General features: G+C 45.3%; 1 protein-coding gene across 5 annotated transcripts in view; it reads left to right on the top strand.

Moving 5' to 3' along the window:
- The window catches only part of LOC144933099 (ARF GTPase-activating protein GIT2-like), a 72966-nt gene extending 56747 nt beyond the window's left edge, over positions 1-16219 (top strand). For 2 of the 5 annotated variants that reach the window (XM_078857625.1, XM_078857623.1), the window contains 8 exons: positions 1896-2048; positions 5143-5394; positions 6685-6846; positions 7723-7805; positions 9131-9346; positions 10614-10748; positions 11256-11319; positions 12063-16219. In XM_078857625.1, the coding sequence (XP_078713751.1) occupies positions 1896-2048; positions 5143-5394; positions 6685-6846; positions 7723-7805; positions 9131-9346; positions 10614-10748; positions 11256-11319; positions 12063-12281 (1284 nt within the window). In that variant the 3' untranslated portion in view covers positions 12282-16219. The remainder of the gene's footprint in view (positions 1-1895; positions 2049-5142; positions 5395-6684; positions 6847-7722; positions 7806-9130; positions 9347-10613; positions 10749-11255; positions 11320-12062) is intronic. The other 3 variants (XM_078857627.1, XM_078857626.1, XM_078857624.1) reach the window with 2 other exon arrangements.
- The last annotated feature ends 850 nt before the right edge of the window (positions 16220-17069 follow it).

Here is a 17069-nt window from a genome sequence, read left to right as displayed (position 1 = left end):
CTCCTGTTTCCAACTTCCCCCACCTCGTGGTCAGCTGCTTTGTCCTCCTCCGACCGGCGCGCGCTCCAGTGCAATAGCGCCGCCTGCACGCTTGATGGCTGCACCGCTGCCTCGGCTAGCCGGCGTGCCGTGCCAATGCCCGTGCGACTCGTACCAAAGCAGATCGAGGCGCAAAGGGGCCTTGTTTGTAAATATGTTGTTCTGTGTCCTTGCCTGAACCGGGCAGACTGGAGCGTGTTTGAATCAATCTCTGGTAAATATTTCATCGGTGCTGTGATCCAGGACATCAAAATTGTGTATGTGTGTGTGTGCGCTCAATGTCGAGGGTTTGTCAGGTGACCTTCGTGTCTTTTTGGACTGTAAATGAACACGTGATTTGTTTACTTTGGTAGTTTTCAGAGCTCAGTTGTTTTCCGTTGATGTAAAGGTCAACTTAAAACTACCCTTTACCCATCGTCGCACAGACAGCAGTTTCACAGACACGTCTACATGTAAATACTGAATTAGATTCGTTTATTTAGAGCTGTCTTTTTTATGCATTAAGAAGCTTGCGTTTTAACACTCATTCATAATAATTGACAATATGTACAGCAATGGCAGTAATTAATATTCAATTGCTCGACCAACAGACACATTTACATTCATTTATTTACTTATTGAGCCCACCTACTTAAGGACAAAGTAATGACATATTTAAATGATGACATATACACTTTCGCAGCCGATATTTTGGCTCTTAATTTATTTTTGGATTAGGTCACATGATCTGGCCAATGACGATACAGAAAAAAAGCCGTGCTTACTGACATTTTCAAACAATGAAAAACAAGACGTAAAATTAATGTCACTTTCTGACTATAAAAGGGCACCGTATGCTGGATTGACGAGGCAATTGCAATTTTCTTGATATAAATAACTCGGTTGATCATTGGACCGTACATTACTTTCCCATGTAATATTACAGTAGAATATATGTTGGTCCTGCGGTGGTGTAGTGGTTTAGCACAGTGCACTTTAAACCCAGCTACCCGAGTTCGATACCTGGCCGTGACTCACAGCTGCGACAGTCCTGCCAACCTTCCCCCTCCCCCCTTCACCAACCTGCTGTGACTAGCATGGCGAAGTATGGTAAAGAGAAACGTTGACTTACATTGTGTTCGTGAGTACATCAATTTGCCAATTGGAAATTCCTGGAATTTCATCTTTATTTGTAAGTACTCGTCTAACCTAGATACTGTAGATGTTTGACACTTTTTGTCGTATGAATTTGTGACAATATAAAGCATGGAATGTAACGATTATCTTATTAAGATTTATATATATATAGTGCCCTAGTCCAAGGCGCTTAACTCTACTCTCGCTTTAACTCTCCAACTTTATTCACACAAGCTTTTAAAGTTATTCACAGTGGCAATGTAATGTAAATGTCACAGTCACATTTGTTTGTGAAGTAACATTTAAAATTCGTAACCTTAGCTGAATGCAATCTAAGTGATTATTAACAAGGTTGTCTAATGTCTTATCCCTCGCAATGAGCATGACAGAAATGTCGCAGTCACCTAAAGCAAAGAATTTTCAAACCCTGCGTCTACATCACCGCCAAAGTAGCTGTTGAAATTACATTTGACCCTTGAAATACATGTTCAGGCAAGCATTGTGGTGAGCACTTTGATTGTTTGCGATAGGGCAAAGATTAACCTTTTTAGCACGCGATTGTATTGCATTGTGCTGAGCTTTTAACACATTAGTCGGACTCAACAGCAACACTATTGTGGCGTTTCCATGGCTTATCGATAATCTGAGTGGCTCCGGCTGTGCGAATGCCACACCCCGACCATTCCTACTCCTCTGTCCTTACCCCCACCCCACCCTTCCTCTCTCGCATCCCCAAGCAGAATGCCGCATTTCCGAACGACACGGATGGCCCCGTCGCCATCCGGGAATTTCTGGATGTCAAGAATGCCCTGGCAGCGTCTGAGGCCAAGGTGCAACAGCTGCTGAAGGTCAACAGCTTCCTCAACGAGGAGCTGCAGCACCTGCAGCATGAGGTGCGGCACGGCACGCACGGGGACCCATGCTCTGCTGCCGTTACTGCTGACAGGCAACATGGGTGACACACCGGAGCCGGGCTATTTGATTAGATTTTTTGTCACGTCACAAGACGAAGTATACTTTCGTATCTCTTGCAGAGCACTGCAACCTTTCGTGTTAGAAAATGGCCCACGGAAGTGGTTGTCACAGAGCTACCTCTGAGATCCCATCAAGAGAACTCTAGTTCACACACAGCAGAAGGCAGCACTTCTCGCACGCTCTTCGTGACGCTCAAACCGATGTACAGTAATCCCTCGCCACTTCGCGGTTCAAGTTTGGCGGCCTCGGTGCATCGCGGATTTTTCAAAAATATTCATCAAAAAATAAAAATTCAAAAATACCGCCATATCGGCAGCCGTATTGCGGAAAGCAGCGTTGTTTCATCGTGATGCGCGAGAGAAACGGTTTCCCAGGATGCCAGACAAAGAGAGAAACTCTCTCAGAGGCGTTGTACATACTGTACCCACGGGCACTCAGACAAGGCACGTGATTGGTTCCCGGCGCGAGATCGACGAATGAGAGCACGAGTGGATGTACAGTATCCCGTGAGCTGATTGGCTGCGCATCATCGCATCCTCTCCCATACGTATCATATGAGAGAGAGAGAGAGAGTGAATGTATAATATTAAGGTTTTATAATTAAATAGATTTAAGTAAAATATATGTGAGTGAGTGAATGTATAATATTAAGGTTTTATAATTAAATAGATTTAAGTAAAATATATATATATATAAAGTATAAATATACATATTTTAAACATTCTGGTACCCACACACACATATACGGAAATTCCTAGGGGGGCCAATCCTACTTCGCGGATTTTCACCTATCACGAGGGGTTCCGGTCCCCATTAACCGCGATAAACGAGGGATCACTGTATTAATTCCCAAAGATGGAATTTAGCCAAATTAAATGCAGAACCAAATTTAACGTGCAGTCATTGGTGACTGGGTTTGTTGTCTGATTATTTAAGTATGATGGGTTGTGGCACTGCAAAACCATGAGGATTGGTGGCAACATGGAAGAGGCCTTCATCCAGTAGAGGCAATACATTTGCATATTACGGAGATGGTAATATTTGGTATTTCATACCAAATGGTATTTCATACCAAATGCATGTAATGACTCAAGGTGTTTGTTTGGCTGCATCTTTGCAGTGAGCCACATGTCACCATTCGCTTGTGCAGTGCAGCAAGTACAGACTCATGAGTGACAGTGTCATGCAAAAAATAAAATCTTGTTATTTTGCATTGCAATTTTTTGTCGTCAGCCTTTTGGTGTTTACATCCCATCACAATAGATGATTCGCAAAGCCACGCCATGTTGGCGTAAATACATTAATTGCACTCGCATCTTTCAAGAAAATCAACGTTTTGATGAATAGTAAAAGATATGTAGACGTTGATCATTTGAGTGCACGGCTCGCTAGAAAGGGCTGGTGTGTGTGCGCGTGTGAACAGTGCAGATGCACATGGCAGCACATTGATCTCCCTTATTGCGTCTGGTGTTCCTGTGACCCACTGCTGTATGTGCTGGCCAACTAGCACAAGCCTGTGCCAAATGTTGTAAACTGCTCCACCATGCATTATTATTGCCTGTCCTTCACAGAGCTGGCATGCAACACGGGTATTGATCATTGTTAATAAAAATTGCAAGCCCTGCAGCAACCCAGGTGGCCGCCTTTCTCAGTTTAAGATGCTTTAAGATTGCGTGCTTGGCCCAATTGTTCTACTTTATTGCAAAAAAGTTTTGCTGTCTGGCTGCAAGTGCTGACGTCACCGCGCACACCTGCGTGATGACGTCACCCGTGCTGACGTCACACTCCCCTTACACAGCGGCTGTGTATCCCACGCGGCAGTGCGAGTTGATACTCAAATTATTGTTGATTGAGCAATAAGGTGAATTGGTATTGTCTGGGAAAACGACGACTCATTTGATTTCACTGATGGCAAAGCTTGGTGATAACTCGTGTGACGATAATGAAATACATCACCATTTATTTATCTGAGAGAGTGTCGGTGACAATTGAGCCTCAAGACTGAGGAGGTTTCCTACATTGGGATGTTTGACCAATTTCCTAATAAGGAGTGCTTTTCTCGTGGGAGGAGAGTGCCTATTGATACTCTTTGTTTTTTTCGGTAAAGTCACGTGGGTAAAAAATTAAAATTAAATAATCACGACGTTTCGGGCGCAACACAAGCGTCCTTCTTCAGGTGGGGACAACTTAGCGAAAGCACACCGCTTAAATCTAGAATTAGTGGCTATTGAAGCAACACCACTTAGGCAAGGGGTAACACTCAAATACCTATCCAGATGGGTTCACGAATCCACTTGCTGTACTGCAATCTTGGTGACCACCTCGTAGCCTTGTCAATTTGGGAGCATTACAGACCCATGTGTTCAACCAACACCTGCCTCCACAGCGCTGGCTTACAGGTGTGCGCTACCACAACATATGCCCTGTACCTAAAGCTTTCGTGACTGCAGCAATTCATATTCTTTGGGTCTTTCGGTAAAGTCACGTAGATAGGTTCAAAAAAAATAACAACAAAAAACTACAGATTTTTTGCTATTTTCATTGAACCTATCTACGTGACTTTACCGAAAGACCCAAGGAATATATGCCCTGAACCTGGTGATCATTCCTCATTGCAACCCTGTATCATGGTCTTCCTTCATGGAGGGCATACAAACATTCAGGGGATGGGGGGTGGGGGAGTTACAACACAATAAATGTAAAAAAATTAATTGACAAATGTTAAATATTAAGCAGAATGAGTCACGATACGAATCTGCTTTTGTGGATCACGCATTCTGCTCTAGCTCTCACTCCCTGTGTACATGTGGAAAGGCTGTACAAACATTTCTTCACTTTTTTTTCACAATTTACCATTGGGGCAAACCCTTTAGAAGAAGTGGGGGGGGGGGGGGAGTGGCTTTATTACCCCCCACCCCCCAATGCTACGGGGCTGATCTACTTGCGAGTGCTTTCGATGATGTCGGCAATGACGACGTTGAGTTGCGCTGATATTTCCTTTTTTGCCGTCAGGTCAGGAAACTGCACAGCGAGAACGCGGCGCTTCGGCAGCAGTACAACACCAGCGTCTACCAGAACCACAGCGCCCCACCCGCGGCTCCTCCGCTCGCTCCGCCGGTCGATCGCAACGATGTTGGGCCGCGGAAGGTGTGCCGGCCGTTCTCCATGTACGAGACGGGACACCGCGCCTACCACCCCGCCGGGGACGCCGCGGCTCCAGGGGAGGTGCCCGCATTCCAGAGCAGCCAGCCCTTCCAAAACAGCGTGAGTTACGTCGCCAGCGAAGGGACACCGAGCCAGCCAAAGGTCCCCAGGCGAGGCCAGCTAATTTGCTGTCTAAACTAAAACTCAACTTTCGATTTAAAGCTTTCGTGACCGCAGGGATTCATCTTCTTGGTTCTTTCGGTAAAGTCACGTAGAATGGAAATAATAAAATAATACAAATAAAACATAATGAAATTATTTATTCTATAATAAAAAAAATAAAACATAATAAAATAATTTATTATATAATAAAGTATTTTATTGTGTTTGACTTTTATTATTTTATTATTTCCATTCTACGTGACTTTACCGAAAGAACCAAGAAGATAAAACTCAACTATTATTTAATTTCACCAGGTAAGGCCCATTGAGCTGTATGGCTCTTTTTTCAGAAGCGACCTGGCTCACGAATGATAGCTCAACGAAGTGGCTTATCGCGTGGGAATTTGATAGTAGCTGAATAATCTGAACGCGTGTTGATTGACTCTAAATGTGGAGGGAAAAACCGGAGGACCCGGAGACAATTCCATGCAACCACGGTGAGAACACAAACTCCAAATATACAGCAGGCGTCAGGGTCGGGATCGAACCCACGACCTCCTCTGTACCAGAACCACCGTGCTTTGTCATCGTGATGACATCTTGATGATTGCTCTATCAATCACCCACAGGGCATCACTAATGAGTAGACCCATGCAATTCGCCGGCAATGAAGCTTTGCAACTCATCCGACATAATGCAACTAAACTATTGCATGTGTCTAATGGTGTTATAATGACAGCTAGGGGGCTGTAATATTCTTGCCATTGATATTCAAAAGACTCCCTTGCAATTCAATATAATTTTGGTACCCGGCAATAATATAGGATGATCCATTTATAGATACACGATGACATCTAATTACCCTCTTACTATCTTCTCAACAATCTCGTAAGCAAATTAGACTGGCTATGTTGGAAAACATGTAGCAGAAAAAATTGTAATAAGTGTATAGAGATTAGTGGAAGATGTAGAGAGGCTTTGATTAAAAGCGTTGTTCTCTCTATGTCTCGATATTACTTGAAATTGAATAGAGTATCTCAGACTCAAGACTGTATTCCAGCTGGTAAGGGCCATTGAGCTTAGTAGCTCTTTTACAAAGACGATCAGCCCAAGACTGTTGGCAGTGGTGTCAGTTACAGGACACTGCAGGGTAGGAATATGCAAAGTAACAAGAACAAATTGTATCTGTGTGAATCTATACCGTCGCCTGTGGGATATGCTTTTTTGTTTGCTGTGTCTCTGGGGTAGTTCTCACCACCACGCTACGTAGGGGCGGTGCCAGGCTGCATGGCTCCAGCTGGAAGAGGGCCTCTCGCAAACGCCGTGTCCTTTCCGTCGTCGCCAAACCTCGTGTCCTGGGGCCAAGAGACTCCGCACCTGGTGGTCACCTACCAGCACACCTGGACACAGGTGAACGAGTTGTTGCTGTGCCGGCCAGCACCACGGGAATAGAGGTAGTCTCCGAGTTACGATGGTCCGACTTACGATATTTTCGACTTACGATGGGGTCGTCGTAACGCATCTCCATCGTAAGTAGAGGACTACCTGTACCTGCTTCGACAACATGATGCAGCTTGTCCGAAGATAGCTCTATGCACGAGTCAATGAAAATGTTATTTTGAATGTCATTCATATTTTCAAGAGCAACGGCCAGTGCAGAGAAACACAACAAACTGGCATACTCATCTACCGGGTGACCGAGCACAAAAGAGCATATTCGTAGTGATCCCCAGCTGTGATCTGGGATGCGATAGAGAGACGAGAGAGGCAGATGAAGGATAGAAGAGAATAGAAGGACAGAAAAAATGCCAGTAAATGTTTAAGTGGCTGTATAAATCAGAAAATGCACAGAGCAGCAAATGAAAGTCTTGCCTGGTGAACTGCAAGTTATTTTTGGCTGGTCATTTGCATTTTGTTGGCCTGTCTTCACAGTTAATGGGCATTTTTGTATAAACTTACATTTTCTTTTCACGGCTCCATTAAACTGGAAATGTCCTGGTGCAGCATTTTCTCGTTACATGTGAAACAGCTGGTGAACAATAATAAAACAGTTAATGCCTCGAATAATTCGAACATCTGCAACATGCTGGTTAGACGCTTTGGCAGTAGACGGAAATATTGCTGCTACGTTGCCGTGAATGTAAATGTGAGTGAAAGTGTTTTTTTTCCGATGGAATCACTGATCTCGGTTATCTGAGTTTTTGCTGTTACTATTGTTTTGCTTCTTTAAGTGAATGGCTTGCTTTTGCTGTTTTTGTATTGAATGAACGCACTTTTCTTCTTTAGGCGTCAAAACTGGACAAGAGACTTAGTGCTGCTGGAAGTGACTATGACAACACTCAAAATGAAGAGGAGCAAAATAACACGGGGTATGGAAGTCGGCCTTTCCTTAACCATACCGACCAATGAACCTTCACGTAGCACATGCGCCGTTATTTTCTCGAGTCATTTATTATTGTCCTTAGAAGTCGGGGGGGATTTGTAAATGTAACATACATCGCACACCAGGGGAAAACCCAACGCACCATTATCAGAATGTGTTTCCGATGCATTCAAAATAGAAGCTTACCTTGTCACGATGAGACTCCCGGAGGAATCTCGCCGAAACAACGTTATGGATTTTCCTTTTTGTGAAATTGGTCGCAAGGTCACGTTGCAAAAATGTATCTGCTGCCGCGGTGGAAAGGTTTCGCGCTGTCCGGACTTGCGAGTCCAGCGGTCGCCCCATTCGATCTCTCGGCACGGCAGTTTGAGACGATGGACAAGTTTCTTAAACCCACCCACCCCCCCCTGCCCCTGCAATTCAGAAGTATCAATGGGTATACCAGTCAGAATCAGAATATTTATTTATCCTGGAGGAATCGGATGAGCTATAAAGCTGATGTCCAGTAGAGGCGGGTAAGAACATTACAACAACAAACAATACAAAAAACATGATAGCAGTGCAAAGTACAAGAAAGGTAAACAAATCATCCAAACACCTTCGTATACAACTAAACTATACCCATCCTACCAAGCAAAGCCGACTGAGGTATTAACTTTTTTTCAGAAGAACCTGGACACAAATGATGGCTCAACAAAGTGGCCCATTATTTGGACATTTATAGCACCAACATAATCTAAAGAATTCAATACATGTTTCTAAATGTGGAGGGGAAAACCAGAGAACGCATCGGCAGTTCACGTGCGGAAAAGTTGGTCAAAAAGAGAGAGGTTCTTCTCGAGCTCAACTCGAGTAGAGGCCCTTCTGCCGCGGTGGCTTGAACAAGAAATTTCAGGGCTGCACTTTTATCCTTACCACATTGCAAAGGAAGCGTACAATAAATGCATTGGTGGTAGTGGGTCACTGCACCTCAAACATAATTTTGCAATAAGCGAGAGTGTGTTCCTTAAGCCTTTACATTCAGAGATGTCTGCAAGTTGCAGGGTGGTACCATTCACCGCTGAGGCGTAGTGCCGTTGTTTTTAAAGACACTGCACTCCCCGCAGAGTTCTGTAGCGACACGATGATAGCTGGCGCCAAACTGTGCCACACGCCCTCCCGCATGGCCTTGTGGGAGCCTCGGTACCGATAAAGTTATTTTAAGTACACGTACGTCATCGGAATGGGAAAGGGTTAAGTGCAGCCTTCCCACACCGCTGCGTATGCCCCCCCCCCCACTCTCCCCCGCGTGTAATTGGTGATTGTGGGCAGCAGCGGGACCAGCATTGACACGAAGCGGGTGAGGTGCGACGGGCAGGCCGGGGCCTCCCCGCTCGGGGATGGCGCCGGTGTGGCGCAGTGTCAGGAGTTGAGCGGAGACGTGGACCCTTCGCTTCCCAGCCCCGAGGACGTGATCCACAAGACGGAGCACATCACCAAGAACATCCAGGAGCTGCTGCGGGCGGCGCAGGAGAGCAAGCACGAGAGGTGCGCGTGCCTCTGCATTCTCTTCGCGTGAGCCGCGGTCCCGGCGGGTTTTATGCTCGCCGCCTTTTCAATGAAGTTCGCTCGCGTGGTACGGGGAAAGTAAACGCGTCGTAAACACGCGGTGGGAGAGCACATATCCTCCGCGCTGAAGAGGAAGAGGCCACGTTGTGCACATGCATGCATCTCAAGACGTTTAGTTTCCGTTGATTGTAAGTGCAAGTTACTTTTGGCACGAAAAATAATTAATTGATCATTTCCAGGAGTTGCTTTAATGCATGCCAGCCAGCGAGTATCCACTTGAAACAAAATGTGACCCACAAGGATCTGGTGAGCATTCTGAACAATGGGCGTCTGGATGAGTTGTGCGCTTGCGGCTTGTGTGTTTTATGTCCATCGGCCATATGCTATGCAGAGTGTTTTGCTTTGCATCCTTATGCCGAACTTTTTTTCAGTGAAAGAAAAATCACAGTTTTTTCACTGAGTGGCAATGGAAATGCAGGCATAGGAATGAGCAGAACACGGTCCCTGTATCAAAGATAAAATGCATAGCTCGTGAAGAGAGCACACTGCCAGATACCCTGAATTTTTGGTACCATCAGAGGACCACTTTAGACATCTGCTTTTTAATTGATTGGATCCTGCTGATGCCAACCAGTGCTGTCGAGCAGGTGTTATGGTGATGCTCCTTTCAAGTGGCATCCTTTGGTCTGTGGTAGTGGAGAGATATGATGATTTTTCGACAATGTAAATCAATTGCAGAGAGCTTCAAAATGTAAATTTTGAGATGCCTGTCATAAGGTTTCCGAAGATTACCGTGACACTACTGAGAAAGTAAACTGAAGCTTTTAGTTGATGTTCCTGCTTTCACGTGATGCAGGTGACGCATCGGCATGGCTCTCCTGGCCACGCGCTGAGCTTCACTGCGTTCTCTCCCTGCCTCCCCTCCTTTCAATTCCCTCCCATACGCCCCCCCCCCCTCGTCTTTGTACATCGTCACTAGTCGCGATATCTTCTTGTCCTCTCCCTTAGTTCTACACCGCAACCTTTCCACTCTCCCCATTCCTTTTTTCCATCAACTGTAACCTCCATTACAACGGTCAAATGTCCAAACTAACCTCCTCTTCTCTGCAGCCATCAATCTCTTCCCCATCTCTTGCCCCGGCCCCTTGCCTCGTCCTGTTTTACTTTGTCCCTGTCCCCCCGCCCCGCACACCTCGCACGCGTCTGTCCTTCCACCCGTCCCCCCCGCCCTCTCTCGGACTCGCAGCAAGCAGCTCGAGAGGGACAATCTACGGCGCTTCAGGCACAGCCTGGGGTGCTTCAGCAGCCTGGTGCTGTGGGGTGATCGCCCCATGCCCCACCAGCCCACTCTGCAGCCACACAGGCCTAGCTCTCTCGACTGGTACCTCGGACCACACCTGGGTCATACCTCTCTGTTTGGCTTTTTTTTCCGCTTTGCTTTGTTTTTCCTTTTCGCCGCTGTCTTTTAACAGACGAGGAATTTGCAAGCCGAGCCCTTTTCTTGTTTTCTTGTTCTCGTTTGCTTACAAATTCGCTTAACATAGTGAAAGCTATGGCGTGCGATTTGTGTGTTGACGGATGGGCCACTTTGTCTGCAGATAAGTCACGCGTGTAATAAACCGGGATGTCTAAATGCCCTGTCCGTCAGCATGTAAATTGCGCCCTGTGTGTTTGGGTGTTGTTGTTTTCACTTTTAACATGAAATTGCTAGTGTTGGATGCGTGCGTACGTAAACTTTGCTTGTTTTTTTGTTTCAGTTGGAGATTAAAAGCATGAGATATCCGAGAGCACAACTTCACATGTCCTAATTCAAAACCGTTGCTCCAGCAACACGTTGCCTCAAACATTGTCATTTTTTTTCTGTCTCAAAAATCTCTTTTCTCCCCAGCTTTGTGCCGTGTTCAGAAAAAATATCTGCAGCAGTATACGAGATGGCAGCTCTATTCCCTAAGGTAATGACAGCTTTTCATTTATATTAGCAGCTTTCACATTCCACGAGTGTACACATATGGGTAGATTAGGATGTTGTTGTTGTTGTGTTATCATTTTCGTTTTTCCAATTTTATTCCAATTGTGCTGATTTGTGTCACTTACCATCTGCGCATGAGACTAAGAAATGTCCACGAAGAACTAGCTAGACAGGACAGTGCATCACCTCATGCTAGAACAGAAGATGATAACACAACTACTGGGATGCCTGCAAGTTACCTTTTATTATACCAAGGATTCAGAACCACAAGTTCTGGTTTAGAGATGTTCATATTACAACAGTCAAATTCAATCTTTTTCGATTTAAAGCTTTCGTGACTGCAGGGATTCATCTTCTTGGTTCTTTCGGTAAAGTCACGTAGAATGGAAATAATAAAATAATAAAAGTAAAACATAATAAAATAATTCTCACGACGTTTCGGCCAGACTCTGTCTTCTCGAGAATTATTTTATTATGTAAATGAGAGATTACAGGAGATACCACAGCTGTCGGGCTGTGACGGTTCCACCTGAAGACGGAAGCTTGTGTTGCCTCCGAAACGTCGTGATTTTCATTTTATTTTACTTTTATTAATTTTAATTTTTTACCTACGTGACTTTACCGAAAAAACCTAAGAATATGAATCCTTGCAGTCACGAAAGCTTCAAATCTAGAATTTGTTTGTGAGTGTTCGCAAGCGCCGAATCTGCACCCTTGGACCCACAGAGGCCGGCGCTGGAGGCCGTGCGCTCCTCGCTGCGGCTGCTCACGAGCAGCGCCGCCCGCCTCGCCGCCGAGTGCCGCAAGACGGCCGCACCGTCGGGCCCCGGCCTGCCTCCTGTGGACCTGCAGCTGCTCACGCAGCAGGTGATCCAGTGCGCCTACGACATCGCCAAGGCCGCCCGCCAGCTCGTCGCCATCACCACCAACGAGGGCGGCCAGTGACCACCGTGTCCGACCCCGAGGCCCACCTCCGTGCGGGTTGGGCTCACGGGGAAATGCTGAAGGGCGGGTGGCTGAATTTGAGGCCTCTTGTACCTCTTTTCCAACTGTACAACCGAACCGCACCAAGGCCGTGTCGAGCCAGTCCGGCACGGCTCTGGAGGTGCCCACGGTGGTTATTCCACTGCGGAAGCCGGGTCGTGCCATTGCCGTCAAACGCGGTGAACGTATTGAAATGCGTGTATTTGATTTGCCGACGCTATGTCCTCACAGTGTAGTGACTGACATCACACACAATGAATGGATCATTAGACACACCCTTGGTCCTGCTTGATTCAAAATGTCATGCGAGGCCCCCACCAATACCATGGTTTGGTTCCAGCTCGGCATGTCAGGTAGGCATGTCAGGTAGGCAGTGGAAAAACCCACCTTGTACCGTGAAGGGCCCGGGCTGGCGTGGCTCGGATGTGCAAGTGGAACGTGGGTATTAGATACCTGGGCTTAATCGCCTGGGTATAAAGAGCAATACATGCGAGAGCAAACATTGTATTATTGATCTCAGGCTCTGTGTGGTCACTGGCGACCGCACAGATGTGGCCCAACATGACAGTTTGTTTTGACTCGGTGGTTACTCATCTCTGGGAGTATAAAGCAGTGACAAATGTGAAATGGTTAATGTCCGCAGCAGTTGCTGCGTGCTCTGGCCAGTGTGGTTTATGCTATGACGAGCAGTCTTGTGATGTCTTGGGTCGGAAGCTTTCCTAATCGAGTATGTGAGCATTTGTTTTTTTGGTGGACATTGAAAGTATGGAAATGGTAAATGCTGTGATATATTTCGCAATATCGCCAAATATATATATTTTTAATGATAAAAAAATAACATGCATACGTGGCATTAACTTCCTAAATTTTCTATTCTAGAGTTGCAATTCTTTGGGAGGTAAGGGGGGGGACATGGGTTATTTTGGTAATCTTCAACTTTGTACTTTTTTATGCCATGGGATATCCTTTAACTCAAAAGGCAAATCATGTTAGTGACTATTTGAGCCCTGCTCATTATGCCTGCTTGTTTAGCGCTCTTTGTCTGTAGATGACTCGGCTTCATCGTGCTGCTTTGCCTGTGTGCTTGTACTTGAATTGCTGACTTTTACTGTTATTTGACTCGGACGTTGATGTTTCATCATAGACTATGACAGTGGTTGAAATGGCCACTCTCAATAGACAGCGACCACAGCAGTATCTTATGATGAGTTTTACTCGGTGAATTTAGGAATAATACTGGAATTGTTCCTTTTTTAGAAGGCAATTTTATTAAATGTGTGTTTTAATAAAATTAAAATACTCTGTGCCATGCTGCTGAATATAGCAAATGTGGTTTCATTATACGGGGCCTGATTATGGCCCCCCTTTTTAAAAATCAATCTCTCCAAAAACATCCCTTGATTTATGACCTTGGTTTCTGACCAGAACACTAATTATCCTAGCCCTGGTTGATTCGTGGTATAAGTGATGCTAACCTGCATTTTTTGTAGAGTTGAAGCTGAAATGTTGCCAAGAAAGTCACCTGACTAAAGGGCTCATGACGACGGCTTATGCAAGTCTGATCTCAGATCTCGGAAGCTGCACAGGACAGAGCCTAGTTAGTACTTGTGTTGCGGCGCAATGTACGACTCCGAGGCAGGTTCCGTTAGAGGCTCACGCCAAGTTTATTAAGGGTTTTACGCCGAACCCCGCCCCCCCAACCTATAACTCCCCAGGGTACAGGGGACTGTGATCCCTACAACCCCGACTAACCCGGCTCTCCTCCCTGCCCCGGGCGGGGACTACCCCCAACCTCGGCCGGTCGGGCAGAGTAGCCTCCCCTAGCCTCGTGTGAGGATCAACTAGCACGAGTCCCCACTCCTACCCCCGACGAACCCCGGTTACCTCCCGGGTCCCCCTTTAAATACCCCCCCCCCCCCCCGGGGGCATGACGTCACCGTCCCCCAAGGGCCGCCTGACGTCACGTTCCACTCCGAGGGCGAGCGTGACGTGACGTCACCCACTACTCCCCTACATTGGGATGGGTAACTATCAGGACTTGCCAGGTGTTGTCGCCACGAGGCTGTGTGGTGGCCAGGAAATTACTGCAATCCTACAAACCCACGGAGTGTTGCAATCTTGCATGCATAGGTGTTCTCCGAGTACTCCGGTTTCTTCCTGCAAGCCAATAAAATAATTATAGGAATTGGCAAAACATCCAAATTCAGGACCCTCTTGACAAAAGGAGTGTTGCGACTTTCCTGAGTAAGTAATTGCCGTTCTTTAATTGTAAGAAGCATTATTTTCCCATAATTTAGATTAAAATGTCTCAATATTAAATCAATCTCTTTATATATGTATGTATAACTAGTTGTTTTATTTCCCTAATAGGTGCAAAAATGTCGCTAAGTTTGCTTAAGTTGGGTCCAGTTCTATTAACGACCACATTGAGAGTGAAGCTCTGACGTGGGTCTTGTTAACATTACGGCAGTGCCTTCACAATCGCAATAAAAGTGCCATATTTTGGCGTATAGGAATAAAAAAAACCCTGTTCTAAATCTGGAATTTCGTTTTACATTTCGTGTGTGATTTCCGAATAACAATTTATGCCAGTTCCACAGTGTAACATAAACATTGTTGAACAAAAAAAAGCCTGATAAGAATATGAACCCTTTTCGCATTCTTCCAGAAGGGGGTTTCCTGTCAACCAATTGACCGACTTGAGAACTTAAAGGGCACAAAATGAGAGCCGATAACAATGTGGGGAAATATTTTTCGGACATGCGGAATCTGACGGTGGGATGGGCAAGTCCGTGTGTGTGGTGTGACAGTGTGGATACTCGTGCCTCTTCCAAGCGTGGCCAGCATGGAAGAGTAGGCCAAACGCCCTCTAGGAGGGGTTGCTTTTAGTGCCCCCCTCCAGTGGAGGTGCCTCCGTCAGCAGTGGTGTGAGTAAGCAATTGCTGCACGTTTATCTCCGAGCAGTCTTAGAAAAAAAACACAGTCGTGTATTAACCATTGCACACAGGGACAGATCATGTCCATGAGATGCAAGGTTTGTCCACCTGTACAAAAAGTAGTTATTTTGTTCTTGTAGCCACCTTGTTGCCCGATCACACCCTGTTTTGTTTACTTGAGCGCCACAGCAGCACGTTCAATATCAACCAACAACAAAGCTGTCAAGCAATTTAACGTCTGACAGAGTACATGTGTTTTTGTTGGGTCACACTGACTTTAAGGATAAGCTGACACAGCATTAAGCGCCACACTGTGTTTCCTTTGGGAATATATGTTTACAAGTTAGTCGCATTTCACTGGCAAGAGACATTAACTCATGTTCAGAAACCCTTTCTAGAGGCCCGGCACTTAGGAACCATACATGTTGTAGCACTAAACGAAAGCCTGTTGATTGGCTTTGGCACATACTACCATTTAAAAACAAATAGTTAGATTTCTAACACTTGACTTGCTACTACTGACAAGCGTAAAATATTGGCATGTTGGTGCATTAATAATGTTTAGAAATACTACTGAATTATATTTCTCTTTTATATAAATATACACGTGTGGTGTTGGAACTGGAATTGTTTTAGATAGAATGAAACTAAGTATATAAGCATCTTAACCTGAATAGCTGTACCATGTTGAGCGAGTGTACTATTTCCGCTTCTATTTAAAACACACGCTGACTCGAGAAATGCGCGTTTAACACGGTGGAACTCAAATGCTCTTCACTATTCAAATCTCGTTTTGACCAATAATGCTACGAGAGAAGCATATCATCTATGTTACACTTCAATGGCTGGAGAACTGAGATATGGGTGTTTGAGAACTACTGTTTTAAACTACGACAACATACTGTCGCTTCTGTTTTATGTTAAACAGTTGGAATGTAAGTGAACAAATCTTGTATGGATATGGACTGGAAAAATAAACAAATTTAATGTTGTGTTCATTGTTTTTTATTGATTCATTGCAATTTTTTTTTTATCCTGGTTCAATATATAATCCAACCGGCATGGATGCCACAAGGTTAAGTATATGTAGATGTGAGCAATGTGATGGTGCTTTCCAAAAGTTGGTGCCTTCCAAAAGTTGATGCCTGTTAACTTATCACATTGAGATGAGGGTGTAGTGGCACAAAGTTGCAGTGCCTCCAGTTTGCTGTTCTGGAGTGATTGTGAATTTCCCAATGATGAAACGGACCCAAGCAGGTGGTCAATTAAGAGTCACGTGATTGTGACACGTGCCCCTATGAAGAAAGGGATCCGAACAGGTGGACAATTAAGAGTCACGTGATTGTGGCACGTGCCCCTATGAAGAAAGGGATCCGAACAGGTGGCCAATTAAGAGTCAAGTGATTGTGACACGTGCCACTATGAGGAAATGGATTCTAACAGGTGGATATTTCAAAGTCACATGATTGCGACACGTGCACAGATGAGGAATTTGATGGCAAACACGTGGATAATTAAGAGTCCGTGAATGTGACACGTGCCCCAATGAAGAGACGGACCTAGACAGCTGGCCAATTAAGAGTCACATGATCAGGAAAAGGGAGATTATAAATAAAACACGGAGGAGCAAGGCCCGGTAGAAGAAACAAGATGACAACGCCAGCAGAAGAACCAGAATCCAGCTGAGGTGAAAGGGGGAAAGGCAGAGCTCTCTAAGCTGGATTATTTTTGCAATTGAGTGCATTGTTTCGTACTGCGTGTTGGTTGGTTGTCTAAAATCATATTTTAGCTATAAAAATCCTGTAATCATGAG

This window comes from Lampetra fluviatilis, chromosome 6, assembly GCF_964198595.1.
Source record: "Lampetra fluviatilis chromosome 6, kcLamFluv1.1, whole genome shotgun sequence".
Lineage (NCBI taxonomy): Eukaryota > Metazoa > Chordata > Hyperoartia > Petromyzontiformes > Petromyzontidae > Lampetra > Lampetra fluviatilis.
The sequence above is the reverse complement of the archived record's forward strand: the minus strand, read 5'-3'. Positions and strand labels throughout refer to the sequence as shown.